The 25,917-nt window shown below is 46.0% G+C and overlaps 1 protein-coding gene across 1 annotated transcript; it reads left to right on the top strand.

The window, feature by feature from the left end:
* Nucleotides 1-270: 270 nt before the first annotated feature.
* Nucleotides 271-25,917, top strand: LOC311110496 (transmembrane protease serine 9-like; the record flags this gene model as incomplete). Its single annotated transcript, XM_084153018.1, has 11 exons — nucleotides 271-325; nucleotides 7,809-7,829; nucleotides 18,562-18,724; nucleotides 18,919-19,187; nucleotides 19,324-19,469; nucleotides 19,567-19,897; nucleotides 24,097-24,268; nucleotides 24,482-24,747; nucleotides 25,059-25,168; nucleotides 25,621-25,705; nucleotides 25,910-25,917. 11 exons carry the CDS (start codon nucleotides 271-273, stop codon nucleotides 25,915-25,917), a joined length of 1,626 nt encoding a protein of 541 aa, XP_084009144.1.

Raw genomic sequence — 25,917 nt, forward strand, 5'->3', positions numbered from 1 at the left:
TTAGCCGGAAATGTTTAACAGTGTAATGAAGAACCATACACAAAAGGTTATTCAAAGAACTTAGCCTTTCTAGCCTTACTGAATGACCTAAGCATAATCAAATATCACAGTTAATCAGTGTTTGGCCATACCTCTCTTATGAGTGGCCTCACGATAGCCAATGTAAACCAACAAGGAAATCAAGTTGAGTGATGAATAGAAAAAAAAGAAGGATAGCATGAGGGATATTTAAAGAGCGAAAACATAGATTTTGTACATAACACTTGAGAAATGTCTGTGAAGAAATGGGTCTGTTTGTTGACGGTGGTAAGTCTCCTAATTCAAGGTGAGTCTTTTTGAGCGTATTGGCTTGACCACTATAATTTTCTGTGTCAGGTGTGGGATTGTCTACGGCCTTGTCCGAATACCCATACTAGTGTGCCACATACTTAAACTGCATACTATTTATGCATCGTCGCATACTATTAAGCACGTAGCCTACTGTTTAGTAAAAAGTATGCCATGGCCACAAAGCAGTAGCGGCTCCTGATTGGCTGAGTAGGTGGGTCGGGGCCGAGTGCGGGTGGATTTTTCCAAACTCAACAGACATGCATCGCATTAACCAGACTGATAATAGCTAATTTCCAATTTGATTAATTTCTCTAAACTCTGAATAGAATACGAATGGAGTTATAGGCCTACTCAGGCTGGTTATAGGCAGACTATCACATTCGACCTATACCATAGTAGCCGCAGTAGTTATCCTCAAACAGATCATTTGGTTCCATTTCAACATATTTATCAGTGAAACCAAAGTGCTGTAACATATATAGGCTAAATGAAATAGCCTAGGACACACACCAAAACTTTTCAAATGTTCAAATCAAAAGGCTATGGCACAGAAAAACGTGGACAGTCGGGTGCAAATTCAGTCACAAATTCAGAAACATAACAAACTAAATTACTGATCATTGGGAACGAGATCAGAATGACTGCTAAGGCTTGATCCATAAATTAAATGCATAAATAGGTAGCCTAGCCTACAAAGCTAAAACAATCTGTTCAAATCAAAAGGCCTGATTAACATGACATCAATTACGCAGCCACATCCAGAGTCCCCGGTGCCGACACATTCAGAAATCAAAAGATGGTTTAGTATTTAGTTTAAAAGCTCTGACGAGAACAAGAAACACTTTTCAGTGAGAAAACAGAAATCCACTTTCGGGTAAAAATAAGATGCAATACTCGTGATCATTTTAAGGACAACTAAAACTACTTAGCCTACATTTGAGCACCACCGCAGAATCTTTCGGCATCTTCCCAATTAATTAACCTTGTTTTGTTGTTGGATACTTGAAGAGAACTAGGGCCTATCACTCACAGACCACCTCTTCCAATGCATTGTGGAAAAGTATGCATTGAATTCTACTAGATGAAGAGCTGAAATGAGTATAATATCCTGGCATTTAAACCATACTTGATTTTCGAAAAGTCGCATGCTATCAAAGATTATGGATATACTGACAAGATACAAGGGAGTCATTGTCCACAAATATTTTGAATAGTTGATGAGGGTTGTTGAAGTCAACCACCTTTATACCATGCCATTGTTGAATACTTGTTTCTGATTGACTCGGTGTGTTTGTAAATTCAATCTGTGGTGTGTTCGTAAATTCAATCTGGAGTGCCAGAGTGCACCCTAGCAGAACGGGTTAGGCTGTTTTCATGTTATCCAGAGCGTTGGTGACTGTAACTGTGCTGCTGGCAACAATTTAATTAAGCTTTTTTGCTGACACCGGCCATATTCAACGGGTGAATTCTTCAGTTATTCTGCCCTCTGGCACACTCAGACGAGAGTGCTCTGAAATCGGAGTAGATAGCCAGAGTGAATCTACGAACGAAGTAAGGGATAATCAACAAAATGCTATGCATTCTATGGAAATAATGAACGACATGGAAGGTGTGTTCTATGAAGCACTAGCGGAGTGGAACTAACCTTCCACTGAGTTGCATTATTTTCCAGAGAACTCATAGAGCCACGAGTTGATTATCCCTTTTATACCATGGCTATAATTTAACACATGAAATGTATTCATTTAGCTACAAATGTGTTCAACATCCACTGAAGTACCTAGCAAGTTTACTAGAACACTATAGTAGTTGCCTTGGTAACCAAACAAACAGACTTGCTAGTTTAACCAAACCATCAGTCCTAGCTTACTATTATGAAAATCGAATTCAACAATGCCAATAATGTTTTCAATTCGACTTTTGTTTTCAAAAGCAGCTCAAACATAGAACAATCTCAAATATAAAATAGATTTTGATTTGTTTAACACTTTTTTGGTTACTAAATGATTCCATATGTATTATTTCATAGTTTTGATGTCTTCACTATTATTCTACAATGTAAAATTTTTTAAAAAATAAAGCAAAACTCTTGAATGAGTAGGTGTGTGCAAACTTTTGACTGGTAGCGCATATAAACCTCCAAATATTTGATTATAGCAGTATATTTATTACATTAAATGGCGTGTGGGACAAGGCATATTTTGACAAATAAATGGTTACACTTGGCGTCACCTCTTCTGTGCCTTGCCGGTATGTGACTGTGTCAACATATAGTTGCAGCAAAAAAAGTGTGTCACCACGGGTTAGAGACTGTGTCCTCAATCACTGCACTTTACTTGCCTGTGTCAAAATTATCAGCAGGAAAGAGTTACCTGATGGCGCAAATATCAGTTGAATTTAGAAAATAATGTTTTAATACATGTTCATGTATAGCATTTATTTTGCCATTTGGCATACACTTTGTCAGACATACAATGTCTGTTGAAGAGAGGCTGTTTTTGGAGATGGCAGCCTTTCTTGTTTGTGATTGTTGTCAGGGCTTATTTAGGAAGCTACCAGGAATTTTAACAGTTGATCTGCATTGAAAAATCAGTAACACTTGAAAAGAGTATACAGTGCCTTCGGAAAGTATTCAGACTTGACTTGTTCAAGATTTTGTTTGGTTACAACCTTATTCTAAAATTGATTAAATTGTTTTTTTCCCTCATCAATCTACACAAAATACCCCATAACGACAAAGAAAAAACAGGATTTTAGACATTTTTGCTAATTTATATAAATATAAAAACTGAAATATTACATTTACATAAGTATTCAGACCCTTTACTCAGTACTTTGTTGAAGCGCTTTTGGCAGCGATTACAGCCTTGACTCTTCTTGGGTATGACGCTACAAGCTTGGCACACCTCTATTTGGGGAGTTTCTCCCATTCTTCTCTGGAGATCCTCTCAAGCTCTGTCAGGTTGGATGGGGAGCTGCATAGCTATTTTCAGGTCTCTCCAGTGATGTTAGATCGGGTTCAAGTCCGGGCTCTGGCTGGGCCACTCAAGGACATTCAGAGACTTGTCCCGAAGCCACTCCTGTGTTGTCTTGGCTGTGTGCTTAGGGTCGTTGTCCTGTTTGAAGGTGAACCTTCGCCCCAGTGAGGTCCTGAGCGCTCTGGAGCAGGTTTTCATCAAGGATCTCTCTGTACTTTGCTCCGTTCATCTTTGCCTCGATCCTGTCTCCCAGTCCCTGGCGCTAAAAAACATCCCCACAGCATGATGCTGCCACCACCATGCTTCACCGTAGGGATGGTGCTAGGTTTCCTCCAGATGTGACGCTTGGCATTCAGGCCAAAGAGTTTAATCTTGGTTTCATCAGACCAGAGAATCTTGTTTCTTGAGTCTTTAGGTGCCTTTTGGCAAACTCCAAGTGGGCTGTAATGTGCCTTTTACTGAGCAGTGGCTTCTGTCTGGCCACTCTACCATAAAGGCCTGATTGGTGGACTGCTGCAGAGATGGTTGTCCCTCTGGAAAGTTCTCCCATCTCCACAGAGGAACTCTGGAGCTCTGTCAGAGTGACCATCGGGTTTTTGGTCACCTCCCTGACCAAGGCCCTTCTCCCCCGATTGCTCAGTCTTGGTGGTTCCAAACTTCTTCCATTTAAGAATGATGGAGGCCATTGTGTTCTTGGGGACCTTCAATGCTGCAGAAATGTTTTGGTAGCCTTCCCCAGATCTGTGCCTCGACACAATCCTGTCTCGGAGCTCTACAGACAATTCCTTCGACCTCATGGCTATGTTTTTGCTCTGACATGCACTGTTAATTGTGGGACCTTATATCGACAGGTGTGTGCCTTTCCAAATCATGTCCAATCAATTTAATTTACCACAGGTGGACTCCAATCAAGTTGTAGAAACATCTCAAGGATGATCAATGGAAACAGGATGCACCTGAGCTCAATATCGAGTCTCATAGCCAAGGGTCTGAATACTTATGTAAATAAGGAATTTTTGTTTTTTATTTGTAATACATTTGTAAAAAATTCTAAACCTGTTTTTGCTTTGTCATTATGGGGTATTGTGTGTAGATTGCTGAGGACTTTTTTTTATTTCATCCATTTTGGAATAAGGCTGTAACGTAACAAAATGTGGAAAAAGTAAAGGCGTCTGAATACTTTCCGAAGGCACTGTATACACTGAGTGTACAAACCATTAGGAACATCTTGCTAATATTGAGTTGCACCCCTTTTTGCCCTCAGAACAGCTTAAATTCATTGGGGCATGGACTCTACAATGTGTTGAAAGCCTTCCACAGAGATGCTGGCCCATGCTGAGGCCAATGCTTCCCACAGTTGTGTCAAGTTGGCTGGATGTCCTTTTTGTGGTGGACCATTCTTGATAAACACAGGAAACTTTTGAGCATGAAAAACCCAGCAGCGTTGCAGTTCTTGATACACTCAAACTGGCGCGCCTGGCACCTAGTACCATACCCTGTTCAATGGCACTTAAATATTTTGTCTTGCCCATTCACCCTCTGAATGGGACACATACATAATCCATGTCTCAATTGTCTCAAGGCTTAAAAATCCTTCTTTAACCTGTCGCCTCTCCTTCATCTACACTGATTGAAGTGGATTTATCAAGTGTCATCAATAAGTGATCATAACTTTCACCTGGATTCACCTGGTCAGTGTCAATGTATACACTCAGTGTATACATAGGCATCATTACACTTTTCATGTATCTTTCATTGCACTTTTTGAGTGTTGCAGTATCCTTCCCAACGAAACATCTCAAAAGTAAATAGTTAACGTAAAACTAGATTTTTCTATAGAATGGCTAGCTACTATAGTGAGAACAAAACAAGGCAATTGTTGATGGAAATCCTTTACTGACACAATGTATTCAAGACCAATAAGAACATGTTTTATAATCCTGACTTAATACACATATAAACACACACATAAAATCAGAAATAAACAGTATTTACACAAGGGCCAGATTTACCGAGCATTTGCACCTGTTCTTTCCAAGGCAACTTTAATGAGCATGACAGCTCATAACATTAACATAACATTTCTATGCAAATTTGGTCAGGTCACACAAAAAGTTACATATTGCAGCTTTAATGCATAAAAAAAACAAAAACGTTTTTACAGTTAACTACTGACATACTTAAAAAATATACTTAGATACTTATAAAATATGTCTAAAACACCTTACAAACACTACAATCCAACACATATTACAACAGCATTCCATTTCAGTCTTTTCAGTTTTATGAGTTGAAGAACAGTTAAGAAATATATGGCAAATAGAAATCAAAACTGGATGGTGTTCAGAGATAGATGGGAGGGGTTGAGTGGAGCTGAAGGGTGGGACAAAAAATAACAAGATAACTAATTTCAAATATACTGTGTCCGTAAAATGTACATAGGTTCAGAACTTTTGTGAAACAGCAGAGATGGAAAATAGATGGCAAAAAGAAATCAACACTGGATGGTCTTCAGAGATAGATGGGAGGGGTTGAGGGTAACTGAAGGATGGGACTAAAAGCAAACAAAAGATAACTATTGTAAAATATAAAGAAAATCACATTGTATGATTTTTAAGTAATTAATTTGCATTTTATTGCATGACATAAGTATTTGATACATCAGAAAAGCAGAACTTAATATTTGGTACAGAAACCTTTGTTTGCAATTACAGAGATCATACGTTTCCTGTAGGTCTTGACCAGGTTTGCACACACTGCAACAGGGATTTTGGCCCACTCCTCCATACAGACCTTCTCCAGATCCTTCAGGTTTCGGGGCTGTCGCTGGGCAATACGGACTTTCAGCTCCCTCCAAAGATTTTCTATTGGGTTCAGGTCCGGAGACTGGCTAGGCCACTCCAGGACCTTGAGATGCTTCTTATGGAGCCACTCCTTAGTTGCCCTGGCTGTGTGTTTGCTGGAAGACCCAGCCACGACCCATCTTCAATGCTCTTACTGAGGGAAGGAGGTTTTTGGCCAAGATCTCGCGATACACGGCCCCATCCATCCTCCCCTCAATACGGTGCAGTCGTCCTGTCCCCTTTGCAGAAAAGCATCCCCAAAGAATGATGGTGTTCTTGGGGTTGTACTCATCCTTCTTCTTCCTCCAAACACGGCGAGTGGAGTTTAGACCAAAAAGCTCTATTTTTGTCTCATCAGACCACATGACCTTCTCCCATTCCTCCTCTGGATCATCCAGATGGTCAATGGCAAACTTCAGACGGGCCTGGACATGTGCTGGCTTGAGCAGGGGGACCTTGCGTGCGCTGCAGGTTTTAATCCATGACGGCGTAGTGTGTTACTAATGGTTTTCTTTGAGACTGTGGTCCCAGCTCTCTTCAGGTCATTGACCAGGTCCTGCCGTGTAGTTCTGGGCTGATCCCTCACCTTCCTCATGATCATTGATGCCCCACGAGGTGAGATCTTGCATGGAGCCCCAGACCACGGGTGATTGACCGTCATCTTGAACTTCTTCCATTTTCTAATAATTGCGCCAACAGTTGTTGCCTTCTCACCAAGCTGCTTGCCTATTGTCCTGTAGCTCATCCCAGCCTTGTGCAGGTCTATAATTGTATCCCTGATGTCCTTACACAGCTCTCTGGTCTTGGCCATTGTGGAGAGGTTGGAGCCTGTTTGATTGAGTGTGTGGACAGTTGTCTTTTATACAGGTAACGAGTTCAAACAGGTGCAGTTAATACAGGTAATGAGTGGAGAACAGGAGGGCTTCTTAAAGAAAAACTAACAGGTCTGTGAGAGACGGAATTCTTACTGGTTGGTAGGTGATCAAATACTTATGTCATGCAATAAAATGCAAATTAATTACTTAAAAATCATACAATGTGATTTTCTAGATTTTTGTTTTAGAATCCGTCTCTCACAGTTGAAGTGTACCTATGATAAAAATGACAGACCTCTACATGCTTTGTAAGTATGAAAACCTGCAAAATCGGCAGTGTATCAAATACTTGTTCTCCCCACTGTATATAGTATGTATAAGCTGGAAGTAGAAGCCTAAGTGTTGTTGTCCATTAGTTTACTCCAATTAGGGGAAGGGTGGTAGGGTTAGGGGAAAATAATAAAGGAAAATATATTTTAAAAATATATATATGGGGGAATGGAAATGATGCAGACAATTACATTAATGGAAGCCACAGTCTATCTGAAATATTAACGCTAAACTACCCCCTAAAAAAAGAAAAAAAGAAAACACTCTAATCCAACTCATATTACAACAGCATTCCATTTCAGAGACTTTTCAGTTTAATGAAAACATGAATTTCATGTTTTAGCTTTATTTGTTTGATCCACTACTGAAGAACAGGTGCAACTGATGCAAGCTAACATGCAATGAGGTGTGACATGTTCAACAATTCACAAGGTGCATTTACACAAAAGCAAAAATGTTTCATAGAGACTATCAGACAATGCACTAACTCAATTACTTCCTCTCTTTCGCAGAATCATATTGTCAACTTGATGGTAAGAACATGATCTACATTTTATTTTCCAGAATTGTACGGAAATTCATGATCATCACTCCCATTGCTGCCATTTCTTTTTGCTATTTGTTTTCTTTAATTTAAAGAGCATGATCGATTAGAACATACTATAAATGTCAACCTTTGAGATATTATTAATGTTGTCATTATTGACGAAAAATGTAATCAGTCCACATACCTGCATGCACATTTGGACAGCTGTAATGATCTTAATGAAGTGCTCCTGATGTTTTAATGTCCGAATATTTTATTTATCATGTATACTGTGTATCATCTTACTGTGAAGCCAAAGGTAGATTTCCACACTGTGTGGTCATATTTTGGTAACACTTTACTTGACACCCAGTGTCATAACACGTTATTTAAATTTTACATTTTAGTCATTTAGCAGACGCTCTTATCCAGAGCGACTTACAGTTAGTGAGTGCATACATTTTTCATACTGGCCCCCCGTGGGAATCGAACCCACAACCCTAGCGTTGCAAGCGCCATGCTCTACCAACTGAGCTACAGGAGGCCATGACACGGTCATAACCATCTCATAATATGTCATAACAGCTGACATAACTTGTCATAACCTGTCATAATATGGTCATAACACTGTCATCACCCATATATTTACACCTGTTGTGACGTACACTACATGCCTAAAAGTATGTGGACACCTGATAGTCGAACATCTCATTCCAAAATCATGGGCATTAATATGGAGTTGGTCCCCCCTTTGCTGCTATAACAGCCTCCACTCTTCTGGGAAGGCTTTAAACTAGATGTTGGAACATTGCTGCTGGGACTTGCTGCCATTCAGCCACAAGATCATTAGGAAGGTCGGGCACTGATGTTGGGCGATTAGGCCTGGCTTTCAGTCGGCGTTCCAATTAATCTCAAAGGTGTTTGATGGGGTTGAGGTCAGCACTCTGTGCAGTCAAGTTCTTCCACACCGATCTCGACAAACCATTTCTGTAATTACCTTGCTTTGTGCACGGGGGCATTGTCATGCTGAAATAGGAAAGGGCCTTTCCCAAAGTTGGAAGCACAGAATCGTCTAGAATGTCATTGCATGCTGTAGCGTTAAGATTTCCCTTCACTGGAACTAAGTGGCCTAGCCCGAACTATAAAAAACAGCCCAAGACCATTATTCCTCCTCCACCAAACTTTACAGTTGGCACTATGCACTGGGGCAGGTAGCGTTCTCCTGGCATCCACCAAACCCAGATTCTTCAGTCGGACTGCCAGATGATGAAGCGTGGTTCATCACTCCAGAGAACGCGTTTCCACTGCTCCAGAGTCCAATGGCGGCGAGCTTTACACTACTCCAGCCGAGTCTTGGCTTTGCGCATGGTGATCTTAGGCTTGTTTGCGGCTGCTCGGCCATGGAAACCCATTAAATGAAGCTCCAAACGAACAGTTATTGTGCTGAAGTTGCTTCAAGAGGCAGTTTGGAACTCAGTAGTGAGTGTTGCAACCGAGGACAGACGATCTTTACGCGCTGCGCTTCAGCACTCCGAGGTCCCGTTCTGTGAGCTTGTGTTCACTTCGCATCTGAGCCATTGTTTCTCCTAGACGTTTCCACTTCACAATAACAGCACTTACAGTTGACCGGGGCAGCTCTAGCAGGGCAGAAATTTGACGAACTGACTTGGTGGAAAGGTGGCATCCTATGACGGTGCCATGTTGGAAGTCACTGAGGTCTTCATTACGGGCTATTCTACTGCCAATGTTTGTCTCTGAAGATTGCATTGCTGTGTGCTCGATTTTATAAACCTGTCAGCAACGGGAGTGGCTGAAATAGCCGAATCTACTCATTTGAAGGGGTGTCCACATATTTTTGTATATATAGAGTATATTTCGTTTTTTCCCTGCCAAGAAGTTTGTTTCTTACATCCTTTGTTGTTGTTACAAGGAATTCTTTACAGTCATGTTTTTTTTCTTCATATTTTAAAAAACTTGTAGAAAATACATGACACTGTCATGAAGCATTATGACCATCCTGTGTCACTTTACTTGGACTAAGAAAATACACATTATGACTGTCAAGAAGCATAATGACCATCCTGTGTCACTTTACTTGGACTAAGAAAATACACTTTATAACTGTCAAGAACCATAATGACCATCCTGTGTCACTTTACTTGGACTAAGAAAATACACTTTATGACACTCTCAAGAAGCATTATGTCCCTCCAGTGTCACTTTACTTGGACTAAGAAAATACACTTTATGACACTGTCAAGAAGCACTATGACCATCATAATCATATAAGCCAGATAGAACTATCACGTACACTACCAGTCAAAAGTTTGGACACACCCACTCATTCAAGGGTTTTGCTTTATTTTTACTATTTTTTTACATTGTAGAATAATAGTGAAGACATCAAAACTATGAAATAATACATATGGAATCATGTAGTAACCAAAAGAGTGCTAAAAAATCAAAATATATTTGAGATTTTAGATTCTTCAAATAGCCACCCTTTAACTTGATGACAGCTTTGCACACTCTTGGCATTCAGGTAGTCACCTGAAATGCATTTCAATTAACAGGTGTGCCTTCTTAAAAGTTAATTTGTGGTTTTCTTTCCTTTGTAATGTGTTTGAGCCAATCAGTTGTGTGGTGACAGAAGATAGCCCTATTTGGTAAAAGACCAAGTCCATATTATGGCAAGAACAGCTCAAATAAGCAAAGAGAAACGACAGTCCATCATTACTTTAAGACATGAAGGTCAGTCAATCCGGAAAATTTCAAGAACTTTGAAAGTTTCTTCAAGTGCAGTCACAAAAACCATCAAGCGCTATGAAGAACCTGGCTCTCATGAGGACCGCCACAAGAATGGAATACCCAGAGTTACCTCTGCTGCAGAGAATAATTTCATCAGAGTTACCAGCCTTAGAAATTGCAGCCACAGAGTTCAAGTCACAGAAACATCTCAATATCAACTGTTCAGAGGGGACTGTGTGAATCAGGCCTTCATGGTCGAATTGCTGCAAAGAAACCACTACTAAAGGACACCAATAATAAGAAGAGACCTGCTTGGCCAAGAAACACGAGCAATGGACATTAGACCGGTGGAAATGTGTCCTTTGGTCTGGAGTCCAAATTGGAGTCTTTGTGAGACGCGGTGTGAGTGAACGGATGATCTCTGCATGTGTAGTTCCCACCGTAAAGCATGGAGGAGGAGGTGTTATGGTGTGGGGGTCCTTTGCTGGTGACACTCTCTGTGATTTATTTAGAATTCAAGGCACACTTAACCAGCATGGCTACCACAGCATTCTGCAGCTATACGCCATCCCATCTGGTTTTGGCTTAGTGGAACTATCATTTGTTTTTCAACAGGACAATGACCCAACACACCTCCAGGCTGTGTAAGGGCTATTTTACCAAGAAGGAGAGTGATGGAGTGCTGCATCAGATGACCTGGCCTCCACAATCCCCCGACCTCAACCCAATTGAGATGGTTTGGGATGAGTCAGACGGCAGAGTGAAGGAAAAGCAGCCAACAAGTGCTCACCATATGTGGGAACTCCTTCAAGACTGTTGGAAAAGCATTCCATGTGAAGCTGGTTGAGAGAATGCCAAGAGTGTGCAAAGCTGTCATAAAGACAAAGGGTGGCTATTTGAAGAATCTCACATTTAAAATATATTTTGATTTGTTTAACACTTGTTTGGTTACTACATGATTCCATATGTGTTATTTCATAGTTTTGATGTCTTCACTATTATTCTACAATGTAGAAAATAGTAAAAAATAATGAAAAACCCTTGAATGAGTAGGTGTGTCCAAACTTTTGACTGATAATGTATGTATATAACATAGCCTACAGTATGTGTCAACAGTATGTTTATGGTGTATGGAATGTTTTGCCTTGAGTGGTAGGTTTTGGGGGTTTTGACACTCTTATTTAGGAGTCATAACCTGCCATAAAAGAATGCAATTGTCACGAGTGTCAGTGTAATGCGGTGGATAGAAGTCAGGGGCAGGACACAGAACTCTAAGAAACGTACTTTACTGAAATAAGTAAAGAACACAACACAGAATACCTCCACACAGGGAGGAACTAACCCGCTCACCAACGACACACGTAACCACAAACAATAACACACAAAATACCAAATGAGAGACAGGGGTAAATATAGGGAATACAATCAAACATAATGGGGAACAGGTGTAAACAATAAAGACTAAACTAGACAAACACCGAAACATCGATCGGCAGCAGCTAGTACTCCGGGGATGACGAACGCCGAAGCCTGCCCGAGCAAGGAGGAGGAGCAGCCTCAGCTGAATCCGTGACAGTACCCCACCCCCCCCTTGACGCGCGGCTCCAGCCGTGCGCCGACCCCGGCCTCGGGGACGGCCAGGAGGACGCGGAGCAGGGCGAGTCGGATGACTCCGGTGGAAATCCCTCAACAGGGAGGGATCTAGGATGTCCCTCCTAGGGACCCAGCACCGTTCCTCCGGACTGTTCCCCTCCCACTCCACGAGATACTGCAGACCCCCCATCCGACGCCTCGAATCAACGATGGAACGGACAGAGTACGCCTCGATGTCTAGTGGGGTGGAGGAGCCTCTCGTATCTCATTCTCCTGGAGTGGACCAGCTACCACCGGCCTGAGGAGAGACACATGGAACGAGGGGTTAATGCGGTAATTAATGGGCAGTTGTAACCTATAACATACCTCATTCAATCTCCTCAGGACTTTAAATGGCCCCACAAACCGCCGACCCAGCTTCCGGCAGGGCAGGCGAAGGGGCAGGTTTCGGGTCGAGAGCCAGACCCGATCTCCTGGTGCATAAACCGGACCCTCACTGCGGTGGCGATCGGCGCTCGCTTTTTGCCGTCTGATAGCCCGCTGCAGATGGACATGCGCAGCGTTCCATGTTTCCTCCGAGCGCCGAAACCACTCATCCACCGCAGGAGCTTCGATCTGGCTCTGATGCCAGGGTGCCAGAGCCGGCTGATAACCCAACACACACTGAAAAGGCGTAAGATGAGTTTTGGGCTATCTCTGCCCAGGGGATATACCCCGACCACTCCTCCTGCTGGTCCTGGCAATAGGACCTCAGAAACCTACCCACATCCTGGTTTACTCTCTCCACCTGCCCATTACTCTCAGGGTGAAAACCCGAGGTAAGGCTAATCGAGACCCCCAAACGTTCCATAAACACCCTCCAGACTCTAGAGGTGAACTGGGGACCCCGATGAGACACTATATCCTCAGGCACCCCGTAGTGCTGGAAGACGTGAGTAAACAGGGCGTCGGCAATTTGTAGGGCTGTAGGAAGACCTGGCATAGGAATGAGACGGCAGGCCTTCGAAAACCGATCCACAACGACAAAGATCGTGGTATTCCCCTGGGAGGGGGGAAGGTCCGTGACAAAATCCACCGATAGGTGAGACCACAGCCGTTGTGGAACGGGTAGAGGTTGTAACTTCCCTCTGGGCAGGTGTCTAGGTGCCTTACACTGGGCGCACACCGAGCAGGAAGAAACGTAAACCCTCACGTCCCTAGCTAAGGTGGGCCACCAGTACTTCCCGCTAAGGCAGTGCACAGTCCGACCAATACCAGGATGACCAGAGGAGGGTGACGTGTGAGCCCAATATATCAGTCGATCACGGACCTCGATCGGCACGTACCTCCACCCCTCTGGACACTCTGGGGGAGTAGGGTCGGCACGTAATGCCCGCTCGATTTCCGCATCGACCTCCCACACCACCGGTGCCACTAGACAAGACTCCGGAAGTATGGGAGTGGGCTCAATGGACCTCTCCTCTGTGTCATATTGTCGGGACAGGGCGTCTGCCTTAGCGTTCTGTGACCCTGGTAGATAAGTGAGCTTAAATACAAACCGGGCAAGAAACATGGCCCACCTAGCCTGACGAGGGTTCAGTCTCCTCGCTGCCCGGATGTACTCCAGGTTGTACTCCGCCCGGATGTACTCCGCCTCGGACGCATCCACCTCAACTTGGAACGCCAAAGAGGGATCCAGATGTGCCAGCACCGGAACCGAGGTGAACAGGTCCTTCAGATGTCTAAACGCCCTGTATGCCTCAGCCGACCACTGCAAACGCACCGGGCCCCCCTTTAGCAGGGAGGTGATGGGAGCTGCTACCTGTCCAAAGCCCAGGATAAACCTCCGGTAGTAATTGTCAAAACCCAAAAACCGCTGCACCTCCTTCACCGTAGTGGGAGTCTGCCAATTACGCACGGCTGAAACGCGGTCAATCTCCATTTCCACCCCTGATGCGGACAACCAATGTCCCAGGAAGGAGACAACCAATGTCCCACGATCGTCGGGAACAGATGAGGACCAAGGCGCAGCGTTGCAGGCAAACATACTCTTTATTGAGCGAAACGCGATCAAAACAACAAAGACGGTAACGTGACAGTACACGGTCAAACACAACCAACTTGAAACAAGAACCCACAAAAAACAAAGGAAAAACCGACAGTTTAAATATGGCTCCCAATCAGAGACAACCAGCAAACAGCTGACACTCGTTGCCTCTGATTGGGAGTCACTCAGGCCAACATAGAAATAGAGAACATAGATCTACACACCCTGGCTCAACATAACAGTGTCCCCAGAGCCAGGGCGTGACAGTACCCCCCCCTAAAGGCGCGGACTCCGACCGCGCCAACTAAATACCACAGGGGAGGGACCGGGTGGGCACTCCGCCTTGGCGGCGGATCCGGCTCTGGGCCCGATCCCCACTCCTTCTCCAACCCCCCAAAGTACCCCTGGTCCGGTCTGGCCCCGCTGGCCGGAGCCGGACTGACGACACGCACCCCTGGCTTGGTGCGTGGAGTAGCAACTGGCCGGACCGGGCTGACGATACACACCCCTGGCTTGGTGCGTGGAGCAGGAATGGACCGGACCGGGCTGACGATGCGCACCCCTGGCTTGGTGCGTGGAGTAGCAACTAGCCGGACCGGGCTGACGATACGCACCCCTGGCTTGGTGCGTGGAGCAGGAATGGACCGGACCGGGCTGACGATGCGCACCCCTGGCTTAGTGCGTGGAGGAGGAACGGGCCGAGCCGGGCTGACGATACGCACCCCTGGCTTGGTGCGGGGAACAGGCACGGGCCGTGCTGGACTGACGACGCACACCACTGGCTTGGTGTGGAGAGCAGGAGCGGGCCGGACAGGGCTGACGAAACGCACCACAGACTTGGTGCGGGGAGCAGGAATGGGCCGGACTGGGCTGGCGACGCGCACCACAGACTTGGTGCGGAGAGCAGGAACGGGCCGGACAGGGCTGACGAAACGCACCACAGACTTGGTGCGGGGAGCAGGAATGGGCCGAGCCGGGCTGACGAAGCGCACCACAGACTTGGTGCGGGGAGCAGGAATGGGCCGAGCCGGGCTGACGAAGCGCACCACTGACTTGGTGCGGGGAGCAGGAACGGGCCGAGCCGGGCTGACGAGACGCACCACAGACTTGGTGCGGGGAGCAGGAATGGGCCGGACTGGGCTGACGAAGCGTACCACAGGCTCGATGCGGAGAGCAGGAACAGGCCGGACCGGGCTGGCGACGCGCACCACAGGCACGATGCGAGGAACAGGAACAGACCGGACCGCACTGGGGACACACACCACTGGCCCTACGCAGAGATCAGGAACGGGCCCGACCGGACTGGTAACACACCCCAGTACCTCTCGCCGTGCCTCCACACTTTCCCTCTCCTCTGTGACCAGTGGCCCCCTTAACCTGGCGGCCTCCTCTGCGCACCCGCTGGACCGCTCCATCGCGGCCTCCTGCTGCCCCGTCGTCCACGACGTGAGCCCCCACCTAAAAAATTTCTGGGGGTCTCTCCTCCCCGTGGACCAGGCCTCCCTAGTTCTTGCCAGACTCTCACCCCACTGCTCCAAAGTCCAACCTCTCTGCTCTTCACTTGGCTTGCCAGTCGAGACTCTTAATCCACTGCTCCATAGTCCAACCTCTCTGCTCTTCACTTGGCTTGGCCCAGTCGAGACTCCTACTCCACTGATCCCAAGTCCTTCCTCTCTCCTCTTCACGCTGCTTGGTCCTGTCTTGGTGGGTTCTTCTGTCACGATCGTCGGGAACAGATGAGGACCAAGGCGCAGCGTTGCAGGCAAACATACTCTTTATTGAGCGAAACGCGATCAAAACAACAAAGACGGTAACGTGACAGTACACGGTCAAACACAACCAACTTGAAACAAGAACCCACAAAAAACAAAGGAAAAACCGACAGTTTAAATATGGCTCCCAATCAGAGACAACCAGCAAACAGCTGACACTCGTTGCCTCTGATTGGGAGTCACTCAGGCCAACATAGAAATAGAGAACATAGATCTACACACCCTGGCTCAACATAACAGTGTCCCCAGAGCCAGGGCGTGACAGTCATGCTCCAACAGTCTACCCAGCACCCGATGTACCAGGGACACATGCTCGGTTCGTGTAGCGGAGTATATTAGAATGTCATCAATATACACCACTACACCCTGTCCATGCAAATCCCGGAAAATCTCGTCCACAAATGATTGGAAGACTGAAGGAGCATTCATTAAACCGTATGGCATGACGAGGTACTTATAGTGACCCGAGGTGGTACTGAATGCTGTCTTCCACTCATCTCCTTCCCTAATGCGCACCAGGTTGTAAGCGCTCCTGAGATCCAATTTTGTGAAGAATCGCGCCCCGTGTTATGACGCCGTCATACTAGCAATCAGAGGGAGAGGATAGCTGTATTTAATTGTAATCTGATTGAGACCATGGTAATCAATACACGGGCGTAAACCCCCATCCTTCTTCTTCACAAAAAAGAAACTTGAGGACGCAGGGGAAGTGGACGGCCGTATGTATCCCTGTCTCAGAGATTCGGTGATGTATGTCTCCATAGCTGCCGTCTCCTCCTGAGACAGAGGATACACATGACTACGAGGAAGCGCAGCGCCTACCTGGAGGTCTATCGCACAATCCCCCTGTCGATGAGGTGGTAATTGAGTCGCCTTCTTTTTACAGAAGGCGAGTGCCAAATCGGCATACTCAGGAGGAATGTGCATTGTGGGAATTTGGTTCGGACTTTCCACCGTCGTTGCCCCTACGGAATCTACTAGCGCCTTATGCTGGGAGTGAGAAGAAACCTCGGGAAACACAACTTCAATACACATATGTACAACAGGGAGCTCTGGGTGAGTTGGGTGCTTACTCACCTGGAATGACTCATCAGTGCGTTGCTTACTGCCTCGATTCCTAGGAGACCCTCCCCAGCACCGAACCGCAGTGTGTCCTCTGCGGCCACAGTTGGTGCAGGGGACGGCCTCTCTCCTGGTCTCTCTCCTAGTCTCCCTAGCACCAGCACCCCCGAGCTCCATAGGGCTCGGCTCGGAAGTGCTGGGGGACAGAATGGACGGCCCCAACTCCGGACGCCCGCGGGTAGCCAACAGAGTATCTAGGCGAATCGACATGTCCACCAGCTGATCGAAACTTAGTTTGGTGTCCCTGCAGGCCAACTCTCGACGAACGTCCTCCCTTAGGCTGCACCTGTAGTGGTCGATGAGGGCCCTCTCATTCCATCCCGCATTGGCAGCCAGAGTCCGGAAGTCCAGTGCGAACTCCTGCGCGCTCCTCTTCCCCTGTCTGAGGTGGAACAGACGCTCACCCGCCGCCTTCCCCTCTGGGGGATGATCGAACACCGCCCTGAAGCGGTGGGTGAACTCCGCATAGTTGACTGTAGCGGCGTCTATTCCCCCCCACTCGGCGTTGGCCCACTCCAGTGCCTTGCCGGACAGACAGGAGATGAGAGCGGACACGCTCTCGTATCCCGAGGGCGCCGGGTGGATGGTTGCCAGGTAGAGTTCCACTTGGAGCAGGAAACCCTGACACCCGGCCGCGGTACCATCATAAGCCCTCGGGAGCGAGAGCCGAATCCCACTGGACTCCAGAGGTGAAACGATGGGTATGGCTGATGGTGGTGGTATCGTTGGAGGAGGTGTGGGCAAACCTCCTCTTTCCCATCGCCTCAAGGTGTTCATCACCCCTTCCATGGCGGTGCCAAGATCCTGGATCATAGCCGCCTGTTGTATAACGCGCTCCTCCAGTGATCCCGTTGGCACCGCCGCTCCTGCTGACTCCATGTCGTGGTGTGTTATTCTGTCACGAGTGTCAGTGTAATGTGGTGGATAGAAGTCAGGCGCAGGACACAGAACTCCAAGAAACGTACTTTACTGAAATAAGTAAAGAACACAACACAGAATACCTCCACACAGGGAGGAACTAACCCGCTCACCAACGACACACGTAACCACAAACAATAACACACAAAATACCAAATGAGAGACAGGGGTAAATATAGGGAATACAATCAAACATAATGGGGAACAGGTGTAAACAATAAAGACTAAACTAGACAAACACCGAAACATCGATCGGCAGCAGCTAGTACTCCGGGGACGACGAACGCCAAAGTCTGCCCGAGCAAGGAGGAGGAGCAGCCTCGGCTGAATCCGTGACAGCAATATATGTCACAACAGGTCTAAATATATGTGTCATGACAGTGTTATGACCATATTATAACAGGTTATGACATGGTTATGACTGTGTCATAACGTGTTATGATGCTGGGTGTCAAGTAAAGTCGTTTCATATTGTATTCTATGGCTTAGTGACTCAATTCAGACTCTTATGTTCCAGTATGTGGCACCACTCCACTCATCATTGTTTATCTCTGTTTCAGTGTGTGGGACCACTTCATTCAACAACAAAATAGTGGGGGGTGAGGATGCCCCTGCAGGAAGTTGGCCCTGGCAAGCTAGCCTACACCTATTTGGCGACCATGTTTGTGGCGGGTCCCTCATCAACAAGGAGTGGGTGATGTCTGCAGCCCACTGCTTCTCTAGGTGAGTTAGCGTGAGATACAGGGGACGTAAAGGTTGTAGCTCAAGGAATATGTCAAACTCTCTGTAATGCAGCTGAGTGCACCTCTTACTTGAAAGAAGTTTCTCCAAAATGTACTTTCGTTTCATGGGAATCTTATATTTTGTCCAATTCTCATATGATGCAAAAAATATATTATCTTCCCATTCCAACAAAGCTCAAGCCCAAATGGTTGGAACATCATCTTGGGTCGACAGAACCAGGAGGGCAGTAACCCCAACGAAGTGTCCAGAACTGTGGCTCAGATCGTGTTACATCCAGTTTACAACAATGACAACAATGACAACGACATCGCTCTGCTCAGACTCACCTCACCAGTCAGCTTCACAAACTATATCAGACCCGTCTGTCTGGCAGCAAGTGACAGTTTTTACCACAATGGCACTGATAGCTGGGTCACTGGCTGGGGCAACATCAACGAAGGAAGTGAGGAGACCTTCATGGAGATGTCAATGACATATTGTGTTGTGAGAAATAGCAGTACATTGCAGCCTAAAAAACATAATTTTTCCACTGAAAATGGAATGTTCATCATGAGTCTGTCTCTCATCCTCTCCCTCAGAATTCCTCCCCTCCCCTCAGGCTCTGCAGGAAGTGGAGGTTCCAGTTCTGGGTAATAGACAGTGTAACTGCCTCAATGGGGTCGGCTCAGTCACAGACAACATGCTCTGTGCTGGTGTGCTGACAGGGGGCAAGGACTCATGTCAGGTAGAGTCCATGATAACCCATTTCATTATTGCCCTGTTCCTAAACTATTCTTTGTTTTTTAATGGATTGGAAGACTTACCTTGCTCCATCATTTCAGGGTGACTCTGGAGGTCCAATGGTGACTAAACAGAACTCTGTCTGGATCCAGGCTGGGGTTGTTAGTTGGGGTTTTGGCTGCGCTCGGCCCAATCTCCCTGGGGTATACACCAGAGTGTCTCGCTACCAGCCCTGGATCAACTCCGAGATCACTACTGACAAGCCAGGCTTTGTCCAATTTACCTCCAGTGGGGTAGATACTGACAGCAGTTATACCTGTCCTGGCCTACCCCCTCCTGCTACAACTGTCCCACCATCTACTGGTCCTGCTACAAATGTACCAGTCAAAACAACTAAAGCACCAGATATCACTGTCATTTCAAGTGCAGAAGGTGAGTTTTTTATTACATTTTAAGTTCATCATCGACAAGCCAGGCTTTGTCCAGTTTACCTCCAGTGGGTTAGATGTGGACAGCAGATATACCTGTCCTGGCTTGCCACCAACCATGATCACAACCGGAAGTACATTCACCACTGCTGCACATGAGTTTCCTACCTATGTTGCTACACTCTTAGAAAAAGGTTCCAAAAGGGTTCTTCGGCTGTCCCCATAGGAGAATCCTTTTGGGTTCCAGGTAGAACCCTTTTATGTTCCATGTAGAACCCTCTGTGGAAAGGGTTCTACATGGAACCCAAAATAGTTCCATCAAAGGGTTCTCCTATGGGGACAGCCGATAAACCCTTTTAGGTTCTAGATAGAGTGGGGGAAAAAAGTATTTAGTCAGCCACCAATTGTGCAAGTTCTCCCACTTAAAAAGATGAGAGAGGCCTGTAATTTTCATCATAGGTACACGTCAACTATGATAGACAAATTGAGAGAGAAAAAAATCCAGAAAATCACATTGTAGGATTTTAAATGATTTTATTTGCAAATTATGGTGGAAAATAAGTATTTGGTCACCTACAAACAAGCAAGATTTCTGGTTCTCACAGACCTGTAACTTCTTCTTTAAGAGGCTCCTCTGTCCTCCACTCGTTACCTGTATTAATGGCACCTGTTTGAACTTGTTATCAGTATAAAAGACACCTGTCCACAACCTCAAACAGTCACACTCCAAACTCCACTATGGCCTCCAAACTCCACTATGGCCAAGACCAAAGAGCTGTCAAAGGACACCAGAAACAAAATTGTAGACCTGCACCAGGCTGGGAAGACTGAATCTGCAATAGGTAAGCAGCTTGGTTTGAAGAAATCAACTGTGGGAGCAATTATTAGGAAATGGAAGACATACAAGACCACTGATAATCTCCCTCGATCTGGGGCTCCACGCAAGATCTCACCCCGTGGTGATCACAAGAACGGTGAGCAAAAATCCCAGAACCACACGGGGGGACCTAGTGAATGACCTGCAGAGAGCTGGGACCAAAGTAACAAAGCCTACCATCAGTAACACACTACGCCGCCAGGGACTCAAATCCTGCAGTGCCAGACGTGTCTCCCTGCTTAAGCCTGTACATGTCCAGGCCCATCTGAAGTTTGCTAGAGTGCATTTGGATGATCCAGAAGAGGATTGGGAGAATGTCATATGGTCAGATGAAACCAAAATAGAACTTTTTGGTAAAAACTAAACTCGTCGTGTTTGGAAGACAAAGAATGCTGAGTTGCATCCAAAGAACACATTTACATTTACATTTACGTCATTTAGCAGACGCTCTTATCCAGAGCGACTTACAAATAGGTGCATTCACCTTATAGCCAGTGGGATAACCACATTACAAATGTATTTTTTTATTTTATTTATTTATTATTATTATTATTATTATTATTATTATATTTTTGGGGGGGAGGGTGGGTTGGAGTAAAGGGGGGGGGGGGTAGAAGGATTACTTTATCCTATCCCAGGTATTCCTTAAAGAGGTGGGGTTTCAAATGTCTCCGGAAGGTGGTGAGTGACTCCGCTGTCCTGGCGTCGTGAGGGAGCTTGTTCCACCATTGGGGTGCCAGAGCAGCGAACAGTTTTGACTGGGCTGAGCGGGAACTATGCTTCCGCAGAGGTAGGGGAGCCAGCAGGCCAGAGGTGGATGAACGCAGTGCCCTCGATTGGGTGTAGGGACTGATCAGAGCCTGAAGGTACGGAGGTGCCGTTCCCCTCACAGCTCCGTAGGCAAGCACCATGGACTTGTAGCAGATGCGAGCTTCAACTGGAAGCCAGTGGAGTGTGCGGAGGAGCGGGGTGACGTGAGAGAACTTGGGAAGGTTGAGCACCAGACAGGCTGCGGCATTCTGGATGAGTTGTAGGGGTTTAATGGCACAGGCAGGGAGCCCAGCCAACAGCGAGTTGCAGTAATCCAGACGGGAGATGACAAGTGCCTGGATTAGGACCTGTGCCGCTTCCTGTGTAAGGCAGGGTCGTACTCTCCGAATGTTGTAGAGCATGAACCTACAGGATCGGGTCACCGCCTTGATGTTAGCGGAGAACGACAGGGTGTTGTCCAGGGTCACGCCAAGGCTCTTCTCACTCTGGGAGGAGGACACAACGGAGTTGTCAACCGTGATGGCGAGATCATGGAACGGGCAGTCCTTCCCCGGGAGGAAGAGCAGCTCCGTCTTGCCGAGGTTCAGCTTGAGGTGGTGATCCGTCATCCATACTGATATGTCTGCCAGACATGCAGAGATGCGATTCGCCACCTGGTTATCAGAAGGGGGAAAGGAGAAGATTAGTTGTGTGTCGTCAGCGTAGCAATGATAGGAGAGGCCATGTGAGGATATGACAGAGCCAAGTGACTTGGTGTATAGCGAGAATAGGAGAGGGCCTAGAACTGAGCCCTGGGGGACACCAGTGGTGAGAGCACGTGGTGCGGAGACAGCTTCTTGCCACGCCACTTGGTAGGAGCGACCGGTCAGGTAGGACGCAATCCGAGAGTGAGCCGCGCCGGAGATGCCCAGCTCGGAGAGGGTGGAGAGGAGGATCTGATGGTTCACAGTATCAAAGGCAGCAGACAGGTCTAGAAGGACAAGAGCAGAGGAGAGAGAGTTAGCTTTAGCAGTGCGGAGAGCCTCTGTGACACAGAGAAGAGCAGTCTCAGTTGAATGACCAATCTTGAAACCTGACTGGTTTGGATCAAGAAGGTCATTCTGAGAGAGATAGCAAGAGAGTTAGCTAAAGACGGCACGCTCAATAGTTTTGGAGAGAAAAGAAAGAAGGGATACTGGTCTCTAGTTGTTGACATCAGAGGGATCGAGTGTTGGTTTTTTGAGAAGGGGTGCAACTCTCGCTCTCTTGAAGACGGAAGGGACATAGCCAGCGGTCAAGGATGAGTTGATCAGCGAGGTGAGGTAAGGGAGAAGGTCACCGGAGATGGTCTGGAGAAGAGAGGAGGGGATAGGGTCAAGCGGGCAGGTTGTTGGGCGGCCTGCCGTCACAAGTCGCAAGATTTTATCTGGAGAGAGAGGGGAGAAAGAAGTCAAAGCATAGGGTAGGGCAGTGTGAGCAGGACCAGCAGTGTCATTTGACTTAACAAACGAGGATCGGATGTCATCAACCTTCTTTTCAAAATGGTTGACGAAGTCATCCACAGAGAGGGAGGGGGGGGGGGATTCAGCAGGGAGGAGAATGTGGCAAAGAGCTTCCTAGGGTTAGAGGCGGATGCTTGGAATTTAGAGTGGTAGAAAGTGGCCTTAGCAGCAGAAACAGATTAAGAAAATGTAGAGAGGAGGGAGTGAAAAGATGCCAGGTCTGCAGGGAGTCTAGTTTTCTTCCATTTCCACTCAGAACACCATACCTACTGTGAAGCATGGGGGTGGAAACATCATGCTTTGGGGCAGTTTTTCTGCAAAGGGACCAGGACGACTGATCCGTGTAAAGGAAAGAATGAATGGGGTCATGTATCGTGAGATTTTGAGTGAAAACCTCCTTCCATCAGCAAGGGCATTGAAGATGAAACGTGGCTGGGTCTTTCAGCATGACAATGATCCCAAACACACCGCCCGGGCAACGAAGGAGTGGCTTCGTAAGAAGCATTTCAAGGACCTGGAGTGGCCTAGCCAGTCTCCAGATCTCAACCCCATAGAAAATCTTTGGAGGGAGTTGAAAGTCTGTGTTGCCCAGCGACAGCCCCAAAACATCACTGCTCTAGAGGAGATCTGCATGGAGGAATGGGCCAAAACACCAGCAACAGTGTGTGAAAACCTTGTGAAGACTTACAGAAAACGTTTGACCTGTGTCATTGCCAACAAAGGGTATATAACAAAATATTGAGAAACTTTTGTTATTGACCAAATACTTATTTTCCACCATAATTTGCAAATAAATTCATAAAAAATCCTACAATGTGATTTTCTGGAAAAAAAATTCTCATTTTGTCTGTCATAGTTGACGTGTACCTATGATGAAAATAACAGGCCTCTCTCATCTTTTTAAGTCGGAGAACTTGCACAATTGGTGGCTGACTAAATACTTTTTTTCCCCACCGTAGCACCTTTTCTTCCATGTGTGTAGTGTCTTAACTTTTATTTTTTATTTGCTGACCTGTGAAAGAATACGACACTATTTTGTATTAATTACTTACTGTTTTCTTATTTTCCTTTTAGGGCGAGTATGTGGCCGTGCCCCTAAGAGTCCCCGTCTAGGGGGCAACAGTTATAACGTTGTGAGGGGAACCTGGCCCTGGATGGTCAGTCTATACAGAAATGGGATCCATATTTGCGGTGGCACTCTTATCACGGAGGAATTCGTACTTAGTGCTGCACAATGCTTCCCCGGGTAAATTAATCTTGCACTGAGCTTTACAGAGAACAGTTGGATAACACTTTCTATGAACCCATATCTGTAATGCATTTTAAACAAACATAATTAGTCATAATCCAGTCATAATGCAGTATATGTGTACATGCATTGTAATCAACATTGAATAGAAAGATTGGCCAGTAAAATCTATTTTATTCAAAGACCATATCTGCTTTTCTGTTCCTGTAGTTCACATTTAAATCCCGACGACTGGACTGTGTTTCTGGGAGAGCAACAGCAGAAAGGATCTGATGTCTGCGAGGTTTCATTGGGCATTGTGAACATCACTCTGACCAACCACACTGGGACTAACATTGCGCTGCTGCAGCTGGAGAACTTCGTAAACTTCAGCAGCTGCATTCAGCCTATATCTGTAGACTGGAGCAACGATGGAAGCTTCCCACCTGGGACTCAGTGCTTTGTGACAGGCTGGGGAAACCAGGACAAGGGCAGGGGTAAGAAACTGTGTTTGTTGGCAAGATGCTGGAAGGTCATTCAATGTTCAAGTAATGGATGCACATGATTCAATCATTCATAATTTCTTCAGGGAAAATGAGATGATGAAATCAGTTCAGAAAATTATTGTTTTTGTTCACCGTATTATTAGGACATTTCATTATTATTAGGACATTCCTTGTTAGTTTATTCTACCACAGGCATGTGGTGGAATATTTCTATGCATGTAATTTTTGTTAAATTATACATACCAGTTGACCATGCGTATTAACTGATGTTTTTAACCCAATTAAATGAATCACTATCCTAGTGAATGGCACCACTGGGACAGGTATACGAGAGCAGCAGGCTAATGTGATGAGCTGTGGCGACATCTCCTCCACTGAGAACATCTGCACTTCAGCGATGAATCTAGAGCAGGTAACAAAGGCTACAGCAAGGGCTACTTTACTTAAAGCATCCAGGTATAATGCATTATGATGCAGTTATAATACGACTTGTCATGTATGATCTCTTTATAATGTCTTATAAACATCTCTTAATGATCAGGACAAAATAACAGTCAGTTTGAGAGTTGTGAATTTAATGCATAGAGAGGCATTACATACTGTATATGCCTTGTAATAAGACAGTATAAAGGCTCATAAATGCTTATAACAAATTATAAAGCATTACACTTGAATGCTTTAAGTGTTACCCATCCGTTTTCATATTTGTTTCTTCAAAACAGAATGTACGGCGGAGAGTGCTAGGCATTGCTGTGTGGTGTAGTAGACTGTGAATGTGGGTGTAGGTCAGAAATATTCATTCTCTGTTTAAGTGATTGTCATTAATATCCAATTCTATGTATTTATGTGTTGTTTTCTCTACAGGGAGATGTAGGTGGCCCCCTGGTGTGTAAGTCTGGCCCGGCATGGTTCCAGGCTGGAGTGATAACAATGAATAAGGATGAAAATGGTACCAATTTGCGAGCGACCGCGATGCACATTTTTGCCAAAACCTCCAGATTCAGGTCCTTTTTTAATAAGATGATCTGTGACTTACCCGCCCTGGAAACAACCACTGCCCCTAACAACACAGGAAATGCAGCCCCCAGCTCCCTCTCTCTTTTGCGCTTATTTTCTTTTTTTCTCCCCATTCTCGCCATGGTCTTGCTGTCAGGCTGGTAG

Source organism: Coregonus lavaretus (genome assembly GCF_964263955.1).
Source record: "Coregonus lavaretus genome assembly, chromosome: 36".
Taxonomy (NCBI): domain Eukaryota; kingdom Metazoa; phylum Chordata; class Actinopteri; order Salmoniformes; family Salmonidae; genus Coregonus; species Coregonus lavaretus.